The sequence below is a fragment of the Trichosurus vulpecula genome, chromosome X, assembly GCF_011100635.1.
Source record: "Trichosurus vulpecula isolate mTriVul1 chromosome X, mTriVul1.pri, whole genome shotgun sequence".
Taxonomy (NCBI): Eukaryota; Metazoa; Chordata; class Mammalia; order Diprotodontia; family Phalangeridae; genus Trichosurus; species Trichosurus vulpecula.
In genome coordinates, this window is record NC_050582.1 from 583,075 (window position 1) to 602,703 (window position 19,629).

A 19,629-nucleotide genomic window follows, 5' to 3' on the forward strand; every position below is an offset into this window, starting at 1 on the left:
TAGGATAACTAGCCTAGGTTTTTAGGGCTTTATGTCACTTAAAATAGTTGTCTAATTCACTAGGTCTCTACTTCTAGGTCTTTAGTTCCTTGGGTGTCTAGGTCTAGTGCTATGGGTCCTTTTTAGCTTAGGCATTTTGGGTAAAATGGTTAGTCAGCAGTAGAGTATTGTTCATGTTCTTACCGTCTCCTAGAGACAAAAATTCAATCTTGCACAAGAGCTTTCCTTTGGGTACAGCATGAATAAGCTACACACATATGCTGGGCATGGCACTTCTTTACGTGGCTCCAAAATCTGGTTCCAACCTATCTTTTCAGAATGACACACAGTAGGGGAAGGAGAGGGGAATATTTATATAGTGCCTACTATGTGCCAGGCACTGTGCTAAGTGCTTTGCAAACATGACATCATTTGGTTCTAACAAACCTGGAAGTAGGTGCTACTATTACCCCAGTTTTACAGTTGAAGAAACTGAGGCAAACAGAAGTTAAGTGAGTTGCTCAGGCTCACACAGCTAATTGAGTGTCTGATGATGCATTTGAACTCAAGTCTTCTTGACTCTGGGCCCACTGCTCCGTGCACTGTGGCATCCCTTGGCCACCTCATACCTACTTGGTAGTCCCCATCATTCATTCTGTGCTTGGGCTAAATTGGCTTAACTTGCTAGTCCCCAGAAATATTTGCGTTCCACTTGCAAACCTTGGCATAGGGTACCCCCTAAGCCCATCTCCCTGCTCACCTCTGCCTAGCAGAATCCCTAGTTTCCTTTAAAAGACAGCTTAGGTGATACTTCTGACAGGAGGCCTTTCTTCATCCTATCTCCCTGAAATGGCTCAATGTTTGTATACATTCAGTGCTTCCTTATGTGCACCCCCCCATCCTCTTTTCAACTGTCAAATTTATCTTTCTAAAGTGTGACCATGTCATCCCCCCAATTCAATAAACTTCAGTGTGACTTCCTATCACCTCAAGGATCACAAGTAAAAGCTTCTGGCCATCTGGATCTCTCCTACTTTTCCTTACTTGCCCCCAGACTCGGCAATGCAGTGACACTCCATTTCCATTGATGCCAGTACCTTCTCTCAGTGACTATCTCCAGTTGCTTTTGTCTGTACAGATTGGCTTGACGTAGTCATTTGCATATTTGTCCCCATCAGACTCGGAGCTCCTTGAAGTCAGGACTTGTCTTTTGCCTTTCTTTCTATCCCCAGTACTTGGTACACACAGTAGGCACTTGATGAATGGTTGCTACCTTGACTCGATGATCTTTTCTCATTTGCCTAGCTTGGGAGCATTTTGCCAGCTTAAGCTATGGCTAAATTGGTTTTCTCCTTTTAATTCCTGGATTATTCTGGTGCCGGTGTGAATCTTTGTTTTTGTGAAGAGTAAAAACCATTTGGTGTGTTGATTGTTAGGGAGACGGTGGACGTGTAGCATATCTGCATCTGGGGCTATTAAAGCAAAAATTAATAAACATTTAAAAAAGAAAAGAAATGAGCCATTGGGGGTTTCAGATCAAGCCAAGAGAGCCCAAGGATGGCTAGCCAGCTCGATTGGTATACAACCACTGGTCCCTGGTGGCCTAGAGAAGTAAGTGCAAAAGCAGAGGGGAGGGGGCTGTGTGGGAGGGGACAGGCAGGCGGGTGGAGGGGCAGCTGGAATTTTCTATCCCCGTTCTGCGCATGCCTCTAGCGCCAGCCTGCCCGCCAGCCCGCCCTGGGCTCAGTAACGTCACCAAAGCACACGTCAGTTCTAAACGGGTTGGGTCTGCTGCAGTGGGCAGCGAGCACTCGGGGAGAATGGTGGTTTGGCGGCTAGCTGCGGAGTTCCGCAATGCCGCATAGGCCATCGTTCCCCCATCCCCAACGGTCCACTCACCAGGCCTCCACGGCAGCGACCAACCATCTAAGGAGCATGATCGGTGGCCCTGGAAGATCCCGAGCCACCGATGATTCGCCGATCCGCCGATCCGCCGCCGCCGCCACCCCCCCACCCCCACTGCGTAATGCTGCACCATCCTCCCCCCACTCACCCTCCAGGTCTGGCCGGCTGGGCATCGCCGATCAATGACGCATCCTCCGCGTGCCCACTCCCGGGACACTGGGTGCTCCCGGCTTCACTTGCAAAGGCGTTGTACGGCCTGTCGCAGAGAAGGCTACGAGGAAGAGGTCAGATAGGGAGGAGGCGAATGGCCGGGAGGCTGGGGGTGGGGGGCGGTACAAGAAGCCAGATCGGGAGGGAGGAAAAGTGGCAGGGGAAGGGGACGAGCTAAGCGGGGAGCTTTCCTGGCTGTTAACGCTAAGCCCGGACCTGGTCCTGGTCCCGGACTGGGTACCGGGCAAGGCAAGGCTCCAAAGGAACGGGTGGAGGTCCTTTTCATTGTGGGACTGAGCGGGTGGACAACACCCCAAAATGGCGCCGGCAAGCCAAGGGCCAGATCATTCTAGAAAAAAAACAACCGCATTGACTGCTGCATTGCCACCCCGTGTGGTGGTTCAGAGAGAAGCAGGCATTTATGCGCATGCTCCTTCTGCCTCTCCCTCCCCCTCCCTTCTGCCTGCCTCCGTGGGTGGGCCCTGAGCCAGACCACACCTCCCTCTTCATATCTCATTTGCTCCTCCCACCCCATCAATCTTCCCGCACCCCTCCCTCCCCAGACAGCATGTGTTCCTCCCTCACTCCTCCTGCCCCCCTCCCTCACCCGAAAGAATGTGCAAGTCACATGGTCTGACAAAGCTGGTTTTTTTCTTACAAGGGAATCATCGGGCGCTAAACCCTACAAGGTTCGTGTGAAAGCGAGTCTGGTGTAAGTTTTTCAGATCATTACCTGCCTTTATCTGCCTGGGAAGTGTGACGGCAGCAGGTCCAGAGTCTCTGAGCTAAAGTCACAGGCCTGGGGTGGGAGAGGAAGGTGGGGGGGGACACACCAAAAATTTAAACTATAACTGTGCATTTCTTTGCTATCTAGAGAAGGGTTCAATCACTGGAAGGGGGCCCTCCACATACATGAACAAGATTGTCATCAACTGAGATGGCCTGAAAGTGCATGGAGGTCAGTGGGGGTGGGTGGGAATAACAAGCCACAGGATCCAGTTCAGATCAAAAGCCTTTCTGACTGAGTAGGCCCCACGCCACAGTGATACATCACAGCCAGACTAGTCACACTGTGCAGTCATTGGATTCAAAAGGAACTAATCTACCACAAGAAACACTCCCGAACAGATGTGAGGTCAAAGGATGAGCACTTTTTTAAAGAAGAATTGTAAAGTATAAATGGCCACATCAAAAGCTACTCCGCTCCTAAACTTAAGTGTGTGCTGGCATAGGAAACATGTGGAAAGACAACTCTGAGGTTTCGCATCACACTAGACATTGGAAAAAAACAAAGGGCACAACATTTAAGACAGGCACATGGATGCACTGTTGGTGGAGTTCTAAAATGGCCCTTCCATTCTAGATGGCGCTTTAGAATTCTGCCAGAAAAAGTGAAGTTGGCTGGCCATAGTGGGTGGCCCAGCTCTCACTCTGCTGCTTGTCACCCATGGCAGCCAAAGACAAAACACAAGTACCCAGACCTTCGTAACAATACTCTTAGAGGTAGCACAGTCAGAAACAAAAAGGGTACCCACTGCCAAAGGATTAGCTGGTTCAGCCTTGGCACCTGTAGGCAATGAAAGATTACTTTGCAGCAAGAAGCAATGACAGTGACCCCAAAGGTGCAGATACAGTCAGGAACAACGGTTCAAACAGTTTAATAACCAGCCCCAGTAAAGCACCACCCAGAGTTTCACCTGCAGTAAAAATGCCAAGCTTGGCTAGAGGAGTCTGAACTCACAAAAGGTGGGAAACCTTATACCCAGGATCTCCCTCAAAGCAGGGGGAGAGGAATGGTTCTGCCTTGGGTGTTTATAGACTGGAGGGGGGACTGTGAAATGACTGATGTGAACACAAAAGACATCCCCAAATATCTTCAGTATGTTTTGGGCAAAAGTAGTTAGAAAATGAAAAGCTGGGAGTTTGAAGGCCATGTTTCTTTGCAGAGAGGAAGACACTGCTGGCCACTGAGGTGAGAGGGCCTGGCCCACATGTCCCCAAACCCAGACAGGTCCAGGGAGAGCTGCCTCAGTGCTTCCTGTCATCCTGCACAAAGCCCCATTGGACTGAAGCTCCGGGACCCCTTTACAGGAGGCCATGAGGCCACAGGTTCCCCACCCCTGTAGTAGACTTCTTATTGTTGATGCTGAGTTTCTACAGCTTTTTCTTACTCAAAATTGTGTGTTTAACAGTTAAAAGAGCAAAAGAAATACTATGTTCATCTAGCTGTGTAACCTGAACAAGGAACCAGATGAAAAACCAGAATGGCACACTGCAGCCATGCCGTAAGAGCGCCCCTCTCCCTCCACAGGAGGCCTCAGTGCATTTAGTCTCCCCGCACTGGAAGCCAGTGAGCCAAAGGTCCAGCTCCTCCTCATCTGCTGTTTTCTTCTGTCTTCACGTTTGGGAGGTACAGTCTTCACCTCTATCTGGACCTACTTTTTGTTTGGAAAGCCTATGCCACTATCAGGGGCTACTGGGGGGAAGTCTACCCAGGGCCATTGAGGGCAGGGAGGTTTGTGGCCTGGGTCTCCATCTGGGGCCATGTTTGGGGAGCTCCAGTCTGTGCCTCTAACATCTAGAAATTAGAGCCAGCCTTCATCTGAGGAAATGACCACCTATGCCTCTGCTACATTTGGGGAATCACTATCCACGACTCCATCTTTTCATTTGGGGAATCACCACGCATCATTACGTCTTTTATTTGGGGAAGTACACATTTCCTGGTGCATGTACCTCCTTTGGGGAATTAAAATTTATGCCTTCACCTCATTTGGAGACTCATTTCTCCATGAGTCCCCATCTTTTACTTAGGGAAATCACTGCCTGTGTTTCTGTCTCCTTTTGGAAGTTACAGCCCATGCCTCCATAACCTTTTGGGAATCACCACCTGGGCCTGCATCTTGATTTGGGGGAATCACAGCCTGTGCTTCTCATTATGCAGAGATATATGGGGTATGTCCACTGCCTTCTGGGAATTGCCTCCTGTGCCTACCCCGGAGCTACCTTTTCGGAATTACTGCTGGTGCCTGTGTCACCTTCTGGGAATTAATACCTGGCCTGCATCATGTTTTGGAAATTACCACCTGTGCCTCCATGTGGAGCCATCTTTGGGGAGTTCCAGCCTGTGCCTCCATCTTTTCAGAGGGGGCTACGGTCTGTGCATTGGTCCTTGGGGGGAGGGGAGCTACAGTCTGAGCCTCTGTGGCCTTTGAGGGCAAGGAAACCTATATGGTCTGGGTCTCCATCTGGAGCCATCTTTGGGGAGCTACAGCCTGTGCCTCTAACATCTGGAAATTAGAGCCAGCCTTCACCTGGAGCCAGCTTTTGGGAGCTCTAGTCAGAGCCATTTTTCATTTGGGAAATTGTCACATGTGCCTTTGCTTCATTTGGGGAATTGCCACTCATCATTCCATCTTTAATTTGGGGAAGTACACTCCTTGTGCCCCTGCCCCATGTGGAGAAATACCATTCGTGCCTGTACCTCATTCTGAGTCACCTATCCATGCCTCCATCTTGGAGGAATCCGCTGTCTGTGCCTCTGTTTCTCATTTTTGGAATCAAACTCCATGCTTCTGTCTCCTTTTGGGAATTAGCACCTGTACCTGCATTGCCTTTTGGGAATTACCACCTCTGCCATCACCTGCTTTTGGGAATTACCACCTGTGCCTGCAACACCTTCTGGAAATTACCACCTGTACCTCCATGTGGAGCCACCTTTGGGGAGTTCCAGCCTGTGCCTCCATCTTTTCAGAGGGGGCTACGGTCTGTGCATTGGTCCTTGGGGGGAGGGGAGCTACAGTCTGAGCCTCTGTGGCCTTTGAGGGCAAGGAAACCTATATGGTCTGGGTCTCCATCTGGAGCCATCTTTGGGGAGCTACAGCCTGTGCCTCTAACATCTGGAAATTAGAGCCAGCCTTCACCTGGAGCCAGCTTTTGGGAGCTCTAGTCAGAGCCATTTTTCATTTGGGAAATTGTCACATGTGCCTTTGCTTCATTTGGGGAATTGCCACTCATCATTCCATCTTTAATTTGGGGAAGTACACTCCTTGTGCCCCTGCCCCATGTGGAGAAATACCATTCGTGCCTGTACCTCATTCTGAGTCACCTATCCATGCCTCCATCTTGGAGGAATCCGCTGTCTGTGCCTCTGTTTCTCATTTTTGGAATCAAACTCCATGCTTCTGTCTCCTTTTGGGAATTAGCACCTGTACCTGCATTGCCTTTTGGGAATTACCACCTCTGCCATCACCTGCTTTTGGGAATTACCACCTGTGCCTGCAACACCTTCTGGAAATTACCACCTGTACCTCCATGTGGAGCCACCTTTGGGGAGTTCCAGCCTGTGCCTCCATCTTTTCAGAGGGGGCTACGGTCTGTGCATTGGTCCTTGGGGGAGGGGAGCTACAGTCTGAGCCTCTGTGGCCTTTGAGGGCAAGGAAACCTATATGGTCTGGGTCTCCATCTGGAGCCATCTTTGGGGAGCTACAGCCTGTGCCTCTAACATCTGGAAATTAGAGCCAGCCTTCACCTGGAGCCAGCTTTTGGGAGCTCTAGTCAGAGCCATTTTTCATTTGGGAAATTGTCACATGTGCCTTTGCTTCATTTGGGGAATTGCCACTCATCATTCCATCTTTAATTTGGGGAAGTACACTCCTTGTGCCCCTGCCCCATGTGGAGAAATACCATTCGTGCCTGTACCTCATTCTGAGTCACCTATCCATGCCTCCATCTTGGAGGAATCCGCTGTCTGTGCCTCTGTTTCTCATTTTTGGAATCAAACTCCATGCTTCTGTCTCCTTTTGGGAATTAGCACCTGTACCTGCATTGCCTTTTGGGAATTACCACCTCTGCCATCACCTGCTTTTGGGAATTACCACCTGTGCCTGCAACACCTTCTGGAAATTACCACCTGTACCTCCATGTGGAGCCACCTTTGGGGAGTTCCAGCCTGTGCCTCCATCTTTTCAGAGGGGGCTACGGTCTGTGCATTGGTCCTTGGGGGGAGGGGAGCTACAGTCTGAGCCTCTGTGGCCTTTGAGGGCAAGGAAACCTATATGGTCTGGGTCTCCATCTGGAGCCATCTTTGGGGAGCTACAGCCTGTGCCTCTAACATCTGGAAATTAGAGCCAGCCTTCACCTGGAGCCAGCTTTTGGGAGCTCTAGTCAGAGCCATTTTTCATTTGGGAAATTGTCACATGTGCCTTTACTTCATTTGGGGAATTGCCACTCGTCATTCCATCTTTAATTTGGGGAAGTACACTCCTTGTGCCCCTGCCCCATGTGGAGAAATACCATTCGTGCCTGTACCTCATTCTGAGTCACCTATCCATGCCTCCATCTTGGAGGAATCCGCTGTCTGTGCCTCTGTTTCTCATTTTTGGAATCAAACTCCATGCTTCTGTCTCCTTTTGGGAATTAGCACCTGTACCTGCATTGCCTTTTGGGAATTACCACCTCTGCCATCACCTGCTTTTGGGAATTACCACCTGTGCCTGCAACACCTTCTGGAAATTACCACCTGTACCTCCATGTGGAGCCATCTTTGGGGAGTTCCAGCCTGTGCCTCCATCTTTTCAGAGGGGGCTACGGTCTGTGCATTGGTCCTTGGGGGGAGGGGAGCTACAGTCTGAGCCTCTGTGGCCTTTGAGGGCAAGGAAACCTATATGGTCTGGGTCTCCATCTGGAGCCATCTTTGGGGAGCTACAGCCTGTGCCTCTAACATCTGGAAATTAGAGCCAGCCTTCACCTGGAGCCAGCTTTTGGGAGCTCTAGTCAGAGCCATTTTTCATTTGGGAAATTGTCACATGTGCCTTTGCTTCATTTGGGGAATTGCCACTCGTCATTCCATCTTTAATTTGGGGAAGTACACTCCTTGTGCCCCTGCCCCATGTGGAGAAATACCATTCGTGCCTGTACCTCATTCTGAGTCACCTATCCATGCCTCCATCTTGGAGGAATCCGCTGTCTGTGCCTCTGTTTCTCATTTTTGGAATCAAACTCCATGCTTCTGTCTCCTTTTGGGAATTAGCACCTGTACCTGCATTGCCTTTTGGGAATTACCACCTCTGCCATCACCTGCTTTTGGGAATTACCACCTGTGCCTGCAACACCTTCTGGAAATTACCACCTGTACCTCCATGTGGAGCCATCTTTGGGGAGTTCCAGCCTGTGCCTCCATCTTTTCAGAGGGGGCTACGGTCTGTGCATTGGTCCTTGGGGGGAGGGGAGCTACAGTCTGAGCCTCTGGCCTTTGAGGGCAAGGAAACCTATATGGTCTGGGTCTCCATCTGGAGCCATCTTTGGGGAGCTACAGCCTGTGCCTCTAACATCTGGAAATTAGAGCCAGCCTTCACCTGGAGCCAGCTTTTGGGAGCTCTAGTCAGAGCCATTTTTCATTTGGGAAATTGTCACATGTGCCTTTGCTTCATTTGGGGAATTGCCACTTGTCATTCCATCTTTAATTTGGGGAAGTACACTCCTTGTGCCCCTGCCCCATGTGGAGAAATACCATTTGTGCTTTTTCACTTCATTTTGAGAGTCACCTAGCCATGCCTCCATCTTTTGGTTGAGGAATCACCTATCTGTGCTTCCCTTTTTCATTTGGGAATCACTGTCCATGCTAATGTCTCCTTTTGGAAATTACAATCTGTGCCTCAATGACCTTTTGGGAATTGCTACCTGTGCCTACATGTCCTTCTGGAAATTTCCACCTTTGCCTCCATCTTGGTTTGGGGGAGCTACAGCCTGTGCCTCCCATTATGTGGAGATAGAGGCTGTCTGGTTGCCTTCAGGGAATTAGCCACACTGGCTCCTTTTGGGAACTACCACCTGTGCCTGCATTGCCTTCTGGTTATTACCACTTGTGCCTACATCTGGAGCCATCTTTGGGGAGCCACAGTCTGTGCATTGGTCCTTGGGGGGAGGGGAGCTATAGTGTGCCCCTGTTGCCTTTGGGGACAGGGAGGTTTATGGCCTGAGTTTATCTGGAATCATTTGGGGAGCTAGCATCCAGCACCTAGAGCCATCTTTTGGGAATTACCACCTGTCCCTGCATCTGGAACCATCTTTTGGGAGCTTCAGCCTGTGCCTCCATTTTACAGGGAGTTACAGCCTATATATTGGTCCTTGGTGGGTGGGGGAGCTACAGTTGGGCCTCATGTGGCCTTTGAGAGGAGGGAGGTCTATGGCCTGGGTCTCCAACTGCAGTCATATTTGGAGAGTTTACAGCAAGTGCCTCTAGCATCTGGAGCTTCCTTTGAGAATTACTACCTCCTTTTGGGAATTACCACTGGTGCCTGCATCTGGAACCATCTTTGGGGAGCTACAGCCTGTCCCTCTAACATCTGGAAATTAGAGCCAGCCTTCACCTGGAGCCAGCTTTTGGGAGCTCTAGTCAGAGCCATTTTTCATTTGGGAAATTGTCACATGTGCCTTTGCTTCATTTGGGGAATTGCCACTTGTCATTCCATCTTTAATTTGGGGAAGTACACTCCTTGTGCCCCTGCCCCATGTGGAGAAATACCATTTGTGCTTTTTCACTTCATTTTGAGAGTCACCTAGCCATGCCTCCATCTTTTGGTTGAGGAATCACCTATCTGTGCTTCCCTTTTTCATTTGGGAATCACTGTCCATGCTAATGTCTCCTTTTGGAAATTACAATCTGTGCCTCAATGACCTTTTGGGAATTGCTACCTGTGCCTACATGTCCTTCTGGAAATTTCCACCTTTGCCTCCATCTTGGTTTGGGGGAGCTACAGCCTGTGCCTCCCATTATGTGGAGATAGAGGCTGTCTGGTTGCCTTCAGGGAATTAGCCACACTGGCTCCTTTTGGGAACTACCACCTGTGCCTGCATTGCCTTCTGGTTATTACCACTTGTGCCTACATCTGGAGCCATCTTTGGGGAGCCACAGTCTGTGCATTGGTCCTTGGGGGGAGGGGAGCTATAGTGTGCCCCTGTTGCCTTTGGGGACAGGGAGGTTTATGGCCTGAGTTTATCTGGAATCATTTGGGGAGCTAGCATCCAGCACCTAGAGCCATCTTTTGGGAATTACCACCTGTCCCTGCATCTGGAACCATCTTTTGGGAGCTTCAGCCTGTGCCTCCATTTTACAGGGAGTTACAGCCTATATATTGGTCCTTGGTGGGTGGGGGAGCTACAGTTGGGCCTCATGTGGCCTTTGAGAGGAGGGAGGTCTATGGCCTGGGTCTCCAACTGCAGTCATATTTGGAGAGTTTACAGCAAGTGCCTCTAGCATCTGGAGCTTCCTTTGAGAATTACTACCTCCTTTTGGGAATTACCACTGGTGCCTGCATCTGGAACCATCTTTGGGGAGCTACAGCCTGTCCCTCTAACATCTGGAAATTAGAGCCAGCCTTCACCTGGAGCCAGCTTTTGGGAGCTCTAGTCAGAGCCATTTTTCATTTGGGAAATTGTCACATGTGCCTTTACTTCATTTGGGGAATTGCCACTCGTCATTCCATCTTTAATTTGGGGAAGTACACTCCTTGTGCCCCTGCCCCATGTGGAGAAATACCATTCGTGCCTGTACCTCATTCTGAGTCACCTATCCATGCCTCCATCTTGGAGGAATCCGCTGTCTGTGCCTCTGTGACCTGCTGGGAATTACTGCCTGTGCCTCCGTTTTGGCTTTTGGAAATTAATCCCCTGTGCCTACACATCCGTTTGGAGATGACCACCTTCAGCTCTTGGGGATTACCAACTCAGCCTCCATTTTGGTTTGGGAGGAGTGCATTTATAACATGCCATTATGTAGAGATACAGGTTGTATGTTTGTTGCCTTTTGGGTATTACCACCTGTGCCACCATCTTCTTTTGGGAATTACTACCTGTACCTGTATGTGGAGTCATCTTTGGGGTGGCGGCGGGGGGGCGGGGGCGCGGCGCAGGGAAGGGTATAGGTATAGCCAGAGTCTCCTTGCCTTTGAGCAATTATCGCCTATGCCACAGTCTCCTTTGGGGAGGCTAAAGCCTGAGCCTCCTACTTTGAGGAGAGGTACAAGCTGTACTTCCCATGGTGGTGGGGAGTACAACCTGTGCCAGCTTCTTTTGGGGGGCTCCAGACTGAGCCTCCATCTTTGGAAAGATGCACCAGGTGCTTCTCCCCCAAGGGAGGTACAAGTAGGATTTCTCCCTATGGAGAGGTACAGCTGTACCTCTTTCTCCTTTTCAAACTTCCAATCTGTGCCTATATTTCCTTTTAGGAATTTCCATCCACGGATGCATCACCCTTTGGGAATTTCCACCTGTGGCTACAATCGCTCTTTGGGAATTATCATCCAAGCTACCAACCTGGCCTTTGGGAATTACAACTTGTTCTTCTATCTGGAGCTATCTATCTTTGCGGAGTTTCAGCCTCTGCCTCTGTCTCCTTCTGGAGAAGTATTGTCTGTGTCTCTCTGGAGACACCTTTAGGGAGCTATAGCCTGTTAGGGAGCCTGTTTTGGGGAAAGTACAGCCTGTGCCTCCAACTGGAGCCATCTTTGCAGAGGCACAGCCCGAGTCCTATCTTTGGGGAGAAACAGCCTGTTCCTCTGGATTCTTTTCGGAAATACCACCTATGCTCACACCACATTTTAGGGAGGGACACCCTGTACCTCTGTCTTTGTGGGGATACAGCCTATGCCTCCCCATCTCCTTTTGGGAATCACCACCTATGCCTCCGTCCGGGCTTTTGGGAAATCCTGCCTGTGCCACCGTCTCGGCTTTTGGGAAATACCACCTGTGCCACCATCTGGGTTTTTAGTAAATATTGCCCATGCCTTCATCTGGGCCTTTGGGAAACACCACCTGTGCCACCATTTTGGTTTTTAGGAAATACCATCTGTGCCTCTGTCTGGGCTTTTGGGAAATGCTGCCTGTGCCTCCATTATGGCTTTTGGGAAATACCGTCTGTGCCTCCGTCTGGGCTTGTGGGAAATACGGCCTGTGCCACCGTTTTGGTTTTTGGGAAATACTGCCTGTGCCTCCACTATGGCTTTTGGGAAATACCGTCTGGGCTTGTGGGAAATACCGCCTGTGCCACCGTTTTGGTTTTTGGGAAATACCGCCTGTGCCTCCACTATGGCTTTTGGGAAATACCGTCTGGGCTTGTGGGAAATACCGCCTGTGCCACCGTTTTGGTTTTTGGGAAATACCGCCTGTGCCTCCACTATGGCTTTTGGGAAATACCGTCTGGGCTTGTGGGAAATACCGCCTGTGCCAGCGTTTTGGTTTTTGGGAAATACCGCCTGTGCCTCCGTCTGGGTTTGGGAAATAGCACCTGTGCCATCGTCTGGGCTACCATCTGGGCTTTTGGGAAACACTACCTGTGCCACCATTTTGGTTTTTAGGAAATACCATCTGTGCCTCTGTCTGGGCTTTTGGGAAATACCGTCTGTGCCACCGTCCGGGCTTTTGGGAAATACCGTCTGTGCCACCATCTGGGCTTTTGGGAAATACCGTCTGTGCCACCGTTTTGGTTTTTGGGAAATGCCGCCTGTGCCTCCGTCTGGGCTTTTGGGAAATACCGCCTGTACCTTTGCTTTGGAGAAGGAGACACAGCCTTTGCCTCCAATCTTGTTTACAGCTTCTGTCATCTCTCCTTTTTGTTGTTTTTTGGGAGGAAAGGAGGGAGGGTAATTTATATATAGCCTTTGCCTGATGTCTTTTGTGTCTTTTTGTGGCCTCTACCTCTTGCCTCACTGTTTTTTTTTTTCTTTTGGCAGCCTCTGCCTCCATCTCTTGAAGACAGGAGTCATGTCTCCCTCAAGCCTTCTCGCCTTGTGGCTAAACATTCCCAGCTCCTCCGGAAGGACTAGCTTGACAGCTTTTCCCAAAATGCAGTGCTGAATGAGAACTGAACACCATGTCCTAGAGGGGACCTGAGGAAGGTCTGACTATGTTACCTTTTATGAGAAAACAGATGTGGAAGGAATCCTGTAGGCCATCTAGTCCCCCCGTCCTCATTATACAAGTGAGGAAGTAGATCCAGAGAAAAGATTTGCTCAATCATGCCAGCAGTAAGGGGCAGAGCTGAGATTCACATACACATATTTTGACTCCAACGTGCGTCTCACTTTTTGTGATATAGAAGTAACTGTGTAAACAAAGCCAAATCATCAGTAAAGGCTTGCTTTCCCTGGGCCCTAGATCTGGGAGTTGACAGTTTATGTCACTGTAACTCATGGCTACCACCTGGGACTTCTTTCATTAGTTTATAACGATTTCAAACCTGCTGAAAAGGACCAATTTCCTGCTACCAAATAGAACTTTTGTATCATGGCATCTGGGTGCTGTCCTTGTGAGGCTGAATCAGATAGTAAGAATGAAGTTTATGTAAATCGGAACTACATGTGCTTTACCTTGTTGAAGGGCCAGCATGGAGCAGACTCCCCCAAGATGAGGTTGAAATGCGTCCCTTTGGAGAAGGAGCCACTGAAGGACAGATACATACTGATCTGAAGGTTCTATTTCCATCTTCATTTCTTTATCTTTTGGTTTGTGTGGCAGAATTACTGGCTTTCAATCCTGGCCCCAGAGTATTACATGGGCAAGTTCCTCACGATCTCTGAGTCTTGGTTTCTTCATCTGTAAAATGGGGGCATTCATTGGCTAGGTGATCACAAAGGTTTCTTGTAGCTCTAAATCTTATACCCATTATCTGATCAAAATCCATGAATGTTAAACTTGACACTCGGCTGCCCCAACATTAGAAAGAAAACCTGGCAACTATAATCTCCTTTCAGTACCTGAAATCACTCACTCACTTTTTCTTTTCTTTTTTTTTTTAAGAAACAAAAGTTTGTAAAGCCTGCAGGCCACAATGGCCCTCATGGATCATTAAAAGACCCAGAAGACAGCTTCCCATAGAACCTGCATAGAAAAGAGCTCCAGCCCGCAGCACATGACAAGAAGGCCTGGCTATTGGAGGGCATGACTGCCCTGAGAACCTCTGGCCACATCAAGTTCTGCTTTTGTAAAATTCAGGCTCTCTCTTATTATTCCACAAATGTGTTGTTCTTTCTGGCAGTAGAAGGAATCTATTACAGTGATGTTCCACGGTCTTTCCTGTAGAATAGAAGCTCCTGGAGAGATCAGCCTTTCAATTTTGTCTTTGTACCTCCAGAAGAAGGCACTCAGTATGTGTCTAAGAGGTGCATGTTGAACAGAATTCACTTGTGTTGTCCAACTCATTGTTTCTGGTTTTCATCAAACACTGCAGTAGTTCAGCAATAAACCTCAATGATGCAGTAGAAAGTTCTTGTCTTGATTTTTCATCACCTTACCAGTGCAAGGGTCCAAGCAGACCACCAAGCTGGCCTACATAAACACTTGCCTACCAAGAGAATGGACTGGTTTACATTGCCACAGCAGCACCCAAATGGCTCAGGTTTGGCCTACCCACCCCCAACCCAATGTCTACTGCTATCACATTGTGTTTGCCAATTAGAAGAGCATCACAGCCTCCCTCGTCATGGGTTGGAAAGGTAGCAAAAAGCTGGCCTATGATCGAGGAAGACCTGGGTTCAAGTTTCACCTCTGATACATACCTACTGTGGGATCCTGAGCAGGTGACTTTCCCTCTCTGTACTCTAGGCAGCTCCCTGAGTCTGTAAGTTGCAGAGAAGGTGCCAACTTTTCGGCAAAGGGAGTTCCCTCACTAATCTTTATCACATATCATTGTGCACGTGCACGCGCGCGCGCGCACACACACACGCGCTGGTCTCTATCCATCCTACATGTGTTGGACAGACCTGTCACAAACACACCTGGCCCAGTTGAGAAATCTCCTCCGTTACAGGTTCCCAAAGCCTAGGGCTGTCTAAATTTTGAGCTGCAGCTTACTATTTCTAACAGAGGTATCCCAGAGTGCGATTTCCCCACACGCAGTTCTAGTAGCAGAGCTAGCTAAGCAGGACCTCAGGACTTGTCTTCAGTTTGCTGAGCCTTAGGACACATGGAGACTGAATGCTCAGTGTTTCAATTTCTGCTTATACTTGGGTTCCCTACTTTGGCACATACTTCTTCTTAAACATGGAATGTTTTCTTGCTTCCCCATATCTGCCTATTGTTTTCAAGGCACCACAAGTCCCACCTTCCACAAAACCAAGGTTCCCCCGCACAGTTCCCCATAGGTAGCGAAGCCAGGGTTCAAATGTCCAAGTCTCCTTATTCCAAGTAAATCCGGCACATTTTGCTGTGACATCACACTGCCTCCTTAACGCCCTCACCATGCCTACTATAGTGAGCAAAGACAAGCTTACATGGGCCCTCTCATTCCTAAACACACTGAAACAAGAATGTGTTCTCCTTGCTGTTAACCATCAGTCTGTCCAGCAGGTGAGAAATCAGTCCCTCCTGCTGCACAAAACCTTTTATCGTAGTTTTTCTTTCCCTTCCCCTCATACCTATGGAAATAAAGTGAGGCATCATCCTCTTTACTTACGGTCATGAGGAGGCAGCCCCCAGACTGTTCTGCTAACCTCTGTCCCGTCCACAGACCCGTCTCCATGTCTGGCTTTGGCTGAAGATTTCTGCAGTTGTGAAGAGGAAGGTGGAATGGGGGGTGGGGGGTGGGGTCATTCTCCAACCAAAGGAACAGGAATTCAATGCCAGTTTAAAGTAGCAGCATCCAGTCTAGGGGCACATTGCTTTTTCCAGGGAAATGTGAAATCAAAACCAGGTCCTGCTCCCCCATCACTCTCTTTGAGAATCACATCTCACCCTGCCTTCACATGGGCCGGTGCAGTGTGTGGACATCACTATTCGTGAGGAGATACAAAGCAAGCCCTCTGGCAAATGGCAAATTGCACTTAGCTTCACAAAGGGAGCAAAAAGCAAAAGTAATCCATTGTGTACACTGGCATTCGCATTAAGCCAGGAAGCAAAAATAAGAAAGCTAGAGGAAGCCCGAAGGGGAAAATGAAACAGAGGCCCAGCCCAGTGCTAACATCCAAGGTAACTGACCTGCCAGAGCCACCACAGGGCGGTGGGCTACGAGGCTTGGGAGACCCACGGGCCCCCATCCCCCTGCCCCCACGCCCGGAGCCCACGGGCCCCCGATCCCCCTGCCCCCACGCCCGGAGCCCACGGGCCCCCGATCCCCCTGCCCCCACCCCCGGAGCCCACGGGCCCCCGATCCCCCTGCCCCCACCCCCGGAGCCCACGGGCCCCCGATCCCCCTGCCCCCACCCCCGGAGCCCACGGGCCCCCGATCCCCCTGCCCCCACCCCCGGAGCCCACGGGCCCCCGATCCCCCTGCCCCCACCCCCGGAGCCCACGGGCCCCCGATCCCCCTGCCCCCACCCCCGGAGCCCACGGGCCCCCGATCCCCCTGCCCCCACCCCCGGAGCCCACGGGCCCCCGATCCCCCTGCCCCCACGCCCGGAGCCCACGGGCCCCCGATCCCCCTGCCCCCACCCCCGGAGCCCACGGGCCCCCGATCCCCCTGCCCCACGTGGCCCGCCCTCCCCCATGCCCCCCACCAGGCCTGGGGCGGCCGGGGCAGGACCGGAGAGCCCTGGAGACACGGGGAGGCTGCGGACCCGTCCCGCTAAGAAACCCAGCCTTTTGCGTGGGGCGGGAGTGACGATGAGGGGGGGACCTAAGCTTCATACTAAGCCCCTGTTTTACCTGGGCCCGGACCGCACCAGCGGGGAAGTTGGCTGCGGGGACGGTCCTCCGAGCCGCGGTCCCGGCCGGCCGCTCAGTCCCTCCCTAGCCCCACCCTTTCTGCCTGGCCCGGAGGGAGCCTGCGCCTGCGCGTCCCGTGGCCTCTAGCAGGCACAAAAAGGGTGGGGGCGCGGCGAGGCGGTGTCCTTATCTGATTTTTTGGCCGATAGCGTCACCTAGTGGTCGCATGGCTAAGTGCCGCTCGAAAATGAGTTCCAATCCAACTGACCCCGCCCCCGCCCACGGTCCCCACAATCTTAAAAGGTGCGAGCGACTTCCGAGGTCTTCTCGGCCGACCCAGCCACCCGCCAAAGAGTCAGCGCCCAGCTCTGCCCCGGCTCAGCTCCGCTCCCCTCCAGGCAGCGGCCCGGGCTCCTGCCTCATCCTCCTTCCTCCTGGCTCTCTTCAAGCCCCAGCACCATCATTTCCAGATGCAGCCGAATGGGCATTTAGAGATAGGGCCCCCGCCTTTTGGGTTAGGCAAGATCGGCATCCCGCACCCCATAGCTCCCCACCTCTATGCCGAAAGAATCTTGGCGAAACGGCAACCAAGGCTTTCTTGCTCTCATGGTCAAGCTGGAGCGATGTGGGAAAGGCCAGACCTTAAGGTTTGCTGTCAGCATCTGGGGGCAAGGCCCAGGATCTGGACTGCTCCTGTGCCATTCAACACATTTTAGAGCATACATTTGCCCTTACATCATGCCCTGAACGTCACTTGTATCCTGCCCCCTCCCAGGACAGCCATCCCTTATTACGAAGCATTTTTGTAAAGAAAAATAAAGAGGAAAAAAAACCCCACTCAGCAAAACCAATCAATACATGAAAAACTGACTTCTCCCGACCTGCTCGTCACCCGTGGGTGCCACCTCAGCCCAGAAGTGGGGGGAAGGGACTTTTCCCAGACTTTCTTTGCAACAGCGGCACTCATTTGCCATTGGGAGGGGGAGGGGGAGGAGCCACGGCTCTTTCTACGGATATTGTTGGAGTCCTGGAGCGTAGCATTTGTCTGGCTTCCCTTTGCATCAGTTCAGGGAAGTGTTTCCATATGTTTAACAGTTTTTTCTCGGTGCCCTGAATTAAGGACTCAAAAGGGCTGTACCAATTTTGGAGACGACTCAGAGAGCTGACGTGGAGGATCGGAACAGGCTCGGGAGCTCAGAGTTGTGCGCAAGCAAGAACCCTGGGCCGGACATAAAGAAATGAAATTGTATAGGCTAAAGGGTCAATCAGCCTCTCAAGTCCAAGAAGAATATACTAAGTCTATCGAATCTGATCCAAGCGAGATTCCAGAAAAGCTCAAGAGCGATTAAAATAGCCACTAGGTGTCAGTGTTGCCTCAAAAATGCCAGGTCTGCGACTTCAAAATGTGCCCAGGTTTCTGATATTTCTGCAGAGTCCTTTCAGTATTAATTGAGCAGCTGGGCTTTCACCGGAGCTTTGGGCCCAAATGACCAAGTGCTTCCTATCGAAGGCCCAAAGTGCAGGAGCCTGAATCGGTCCAAAGTGGAGGTAGTTCTCCCGACAGCAGGTGGTGAAACTCGGGCTAGATCAGGCCTTAAGGTGCTCAGAGAGCACTAACTGGATAGAGAAGAAAGAACAGACCTGATCGGTCTGGGACGCCCGACCTTCGAGTTCCGGCCCTTTGTTTTACAGATGAAGGGAACTGAGGGAGCAAAGTGATTAGGCCAAGATCTCCCAGGCAGAACAGAGACCCAGCTTCCCTGAGCCGCCAGAGTTTGTTTGAACTCCATTTGGTCACAAGGCCTCAGATTGAGGACAAGCAGTTTTCCCCTTAGTGTGCTTTAGTTGAATTCGATTTTTTTCCCACTTGCTGAGAACCATTCCACTGAGCTAGGGAAAGAACATTTGGAAAGAACTGTCCCAGGTCAGGCAGGTCTAGTTGGCCTGGTTCCCAAGTAAGTTTCTGGGATTTTGTATAGGAACGAACACTAGAAATTGTCTAGTGGATCTCTATTTTACAGAAAGAAAGGTTGAGGCCTAGAGAAGGAAAGAGACTTGGCCAAGGTTGCACAGGGAGTCAACCTCTATTTGTCTGTTCCTTCATCTGCAAAAGGGGTTAATAATAGCACCTCCCTCTCAGGGTTGCTATGGGGGGGGTGGGGGGTGGGAATGAGATAATCTTTGCGAAGTGCTTTGCAAAAAAAAAAAAAAGTCTTCCTAAGAGCCCTGTTGTGAGGCAGGGGCTCTTACTTTCTCCATTTTGCTGAGTGAGGTCACATGACTTACCCAAAGTCACATAGCTCTGAAGTATTGGAACTCAGACCTTCCTAACCTAAAGTCCACTGTGCTTAATTTGTCCTTAGGAAATTCACCTTGTTCAAGATTCTTAGTAATGTCACTTCAGAATAGGATAGAATTTCAGTTTAAATGGAAGAAAGATTAATTTTTGAAAATGTGGGGTGGGCTTGTACATGAGGTACAGAATACACTCCCAGTCATTTTTTCCTTGACACAGGCCATGGCTACTGTGGGTAAAGTGTGTTGACCTGAGAAGTCTGGTTAAAGGAGGCGAACAGAGCTAGGTGATAGAAAAATTCATATTACTTATTTACTTACTCCCTTAAGCATAGCGGACATCCATGCACGGTGTCAGACCAGAATCTGACTGATGAACAAAGAGATGAAAAAGCTTATATACATTTTTCTTTAACAGACTCAGCATGTCTGTATTACATTACTTTTATGATCCCCATGTATGTTTAACCATGATACAAGACAAGGATTTTCCTTAATGGAATAGGTTGTAAACACAGTAAGTCAGGATAGTTGACAAAGTGTCAATTGGAAATTACAACCCAGGATCTCTGTGTTTAATTTGCCATTAACGTTCCATAACAT

The 19,629-nt window shown here is 50.3% G+C and overlaps 1 protein-coding gene and 1 long non-coding RNA gene across 2 annotated transcripts; one reads left to right on the top strand and one right to left on the bottom strand.

The window, feature by feature from the left end:
• Positions 1-936: 936 nt before the first annotated feature.
• On the bottom strand, positions 937-2,879 carry LOC118832768. The gene is made up of 3 exons (XR_005009231.1): positions 2,828-2,879; positions 2,033-2,443; positions 937-1,451 (listed from the first exon to the last, which is right to left on the bottom strand). It is a non-coding gene; the product is annotated as an uncharacterized LOC118832768 (long non-coding RNA).
• An 8,324-nt stretch (positions 2,880-11,203) lies between these two features.
• LOC118832672 lies at positions 11,204-14,355 on the top strand. Its single transcript, XM_036740003.1, has 3 exons — positions 11,204-11,212; positions 11,322-13,562; positions 13,891-14,355. Exons 1-2 carry the CDS (start codon positions 11,204-11,206, stop codon positions 12,447-12,449), a joined length of 1,137 nt encoding a protein of 378 aa, XP_036595898.1. The 3' UTR covers positions 12,450-13,562; positions 13,891-14,355.
• The last annotated feature ends 5,274 nt before the right edge of the window (positions 14,356-19,629 follow it).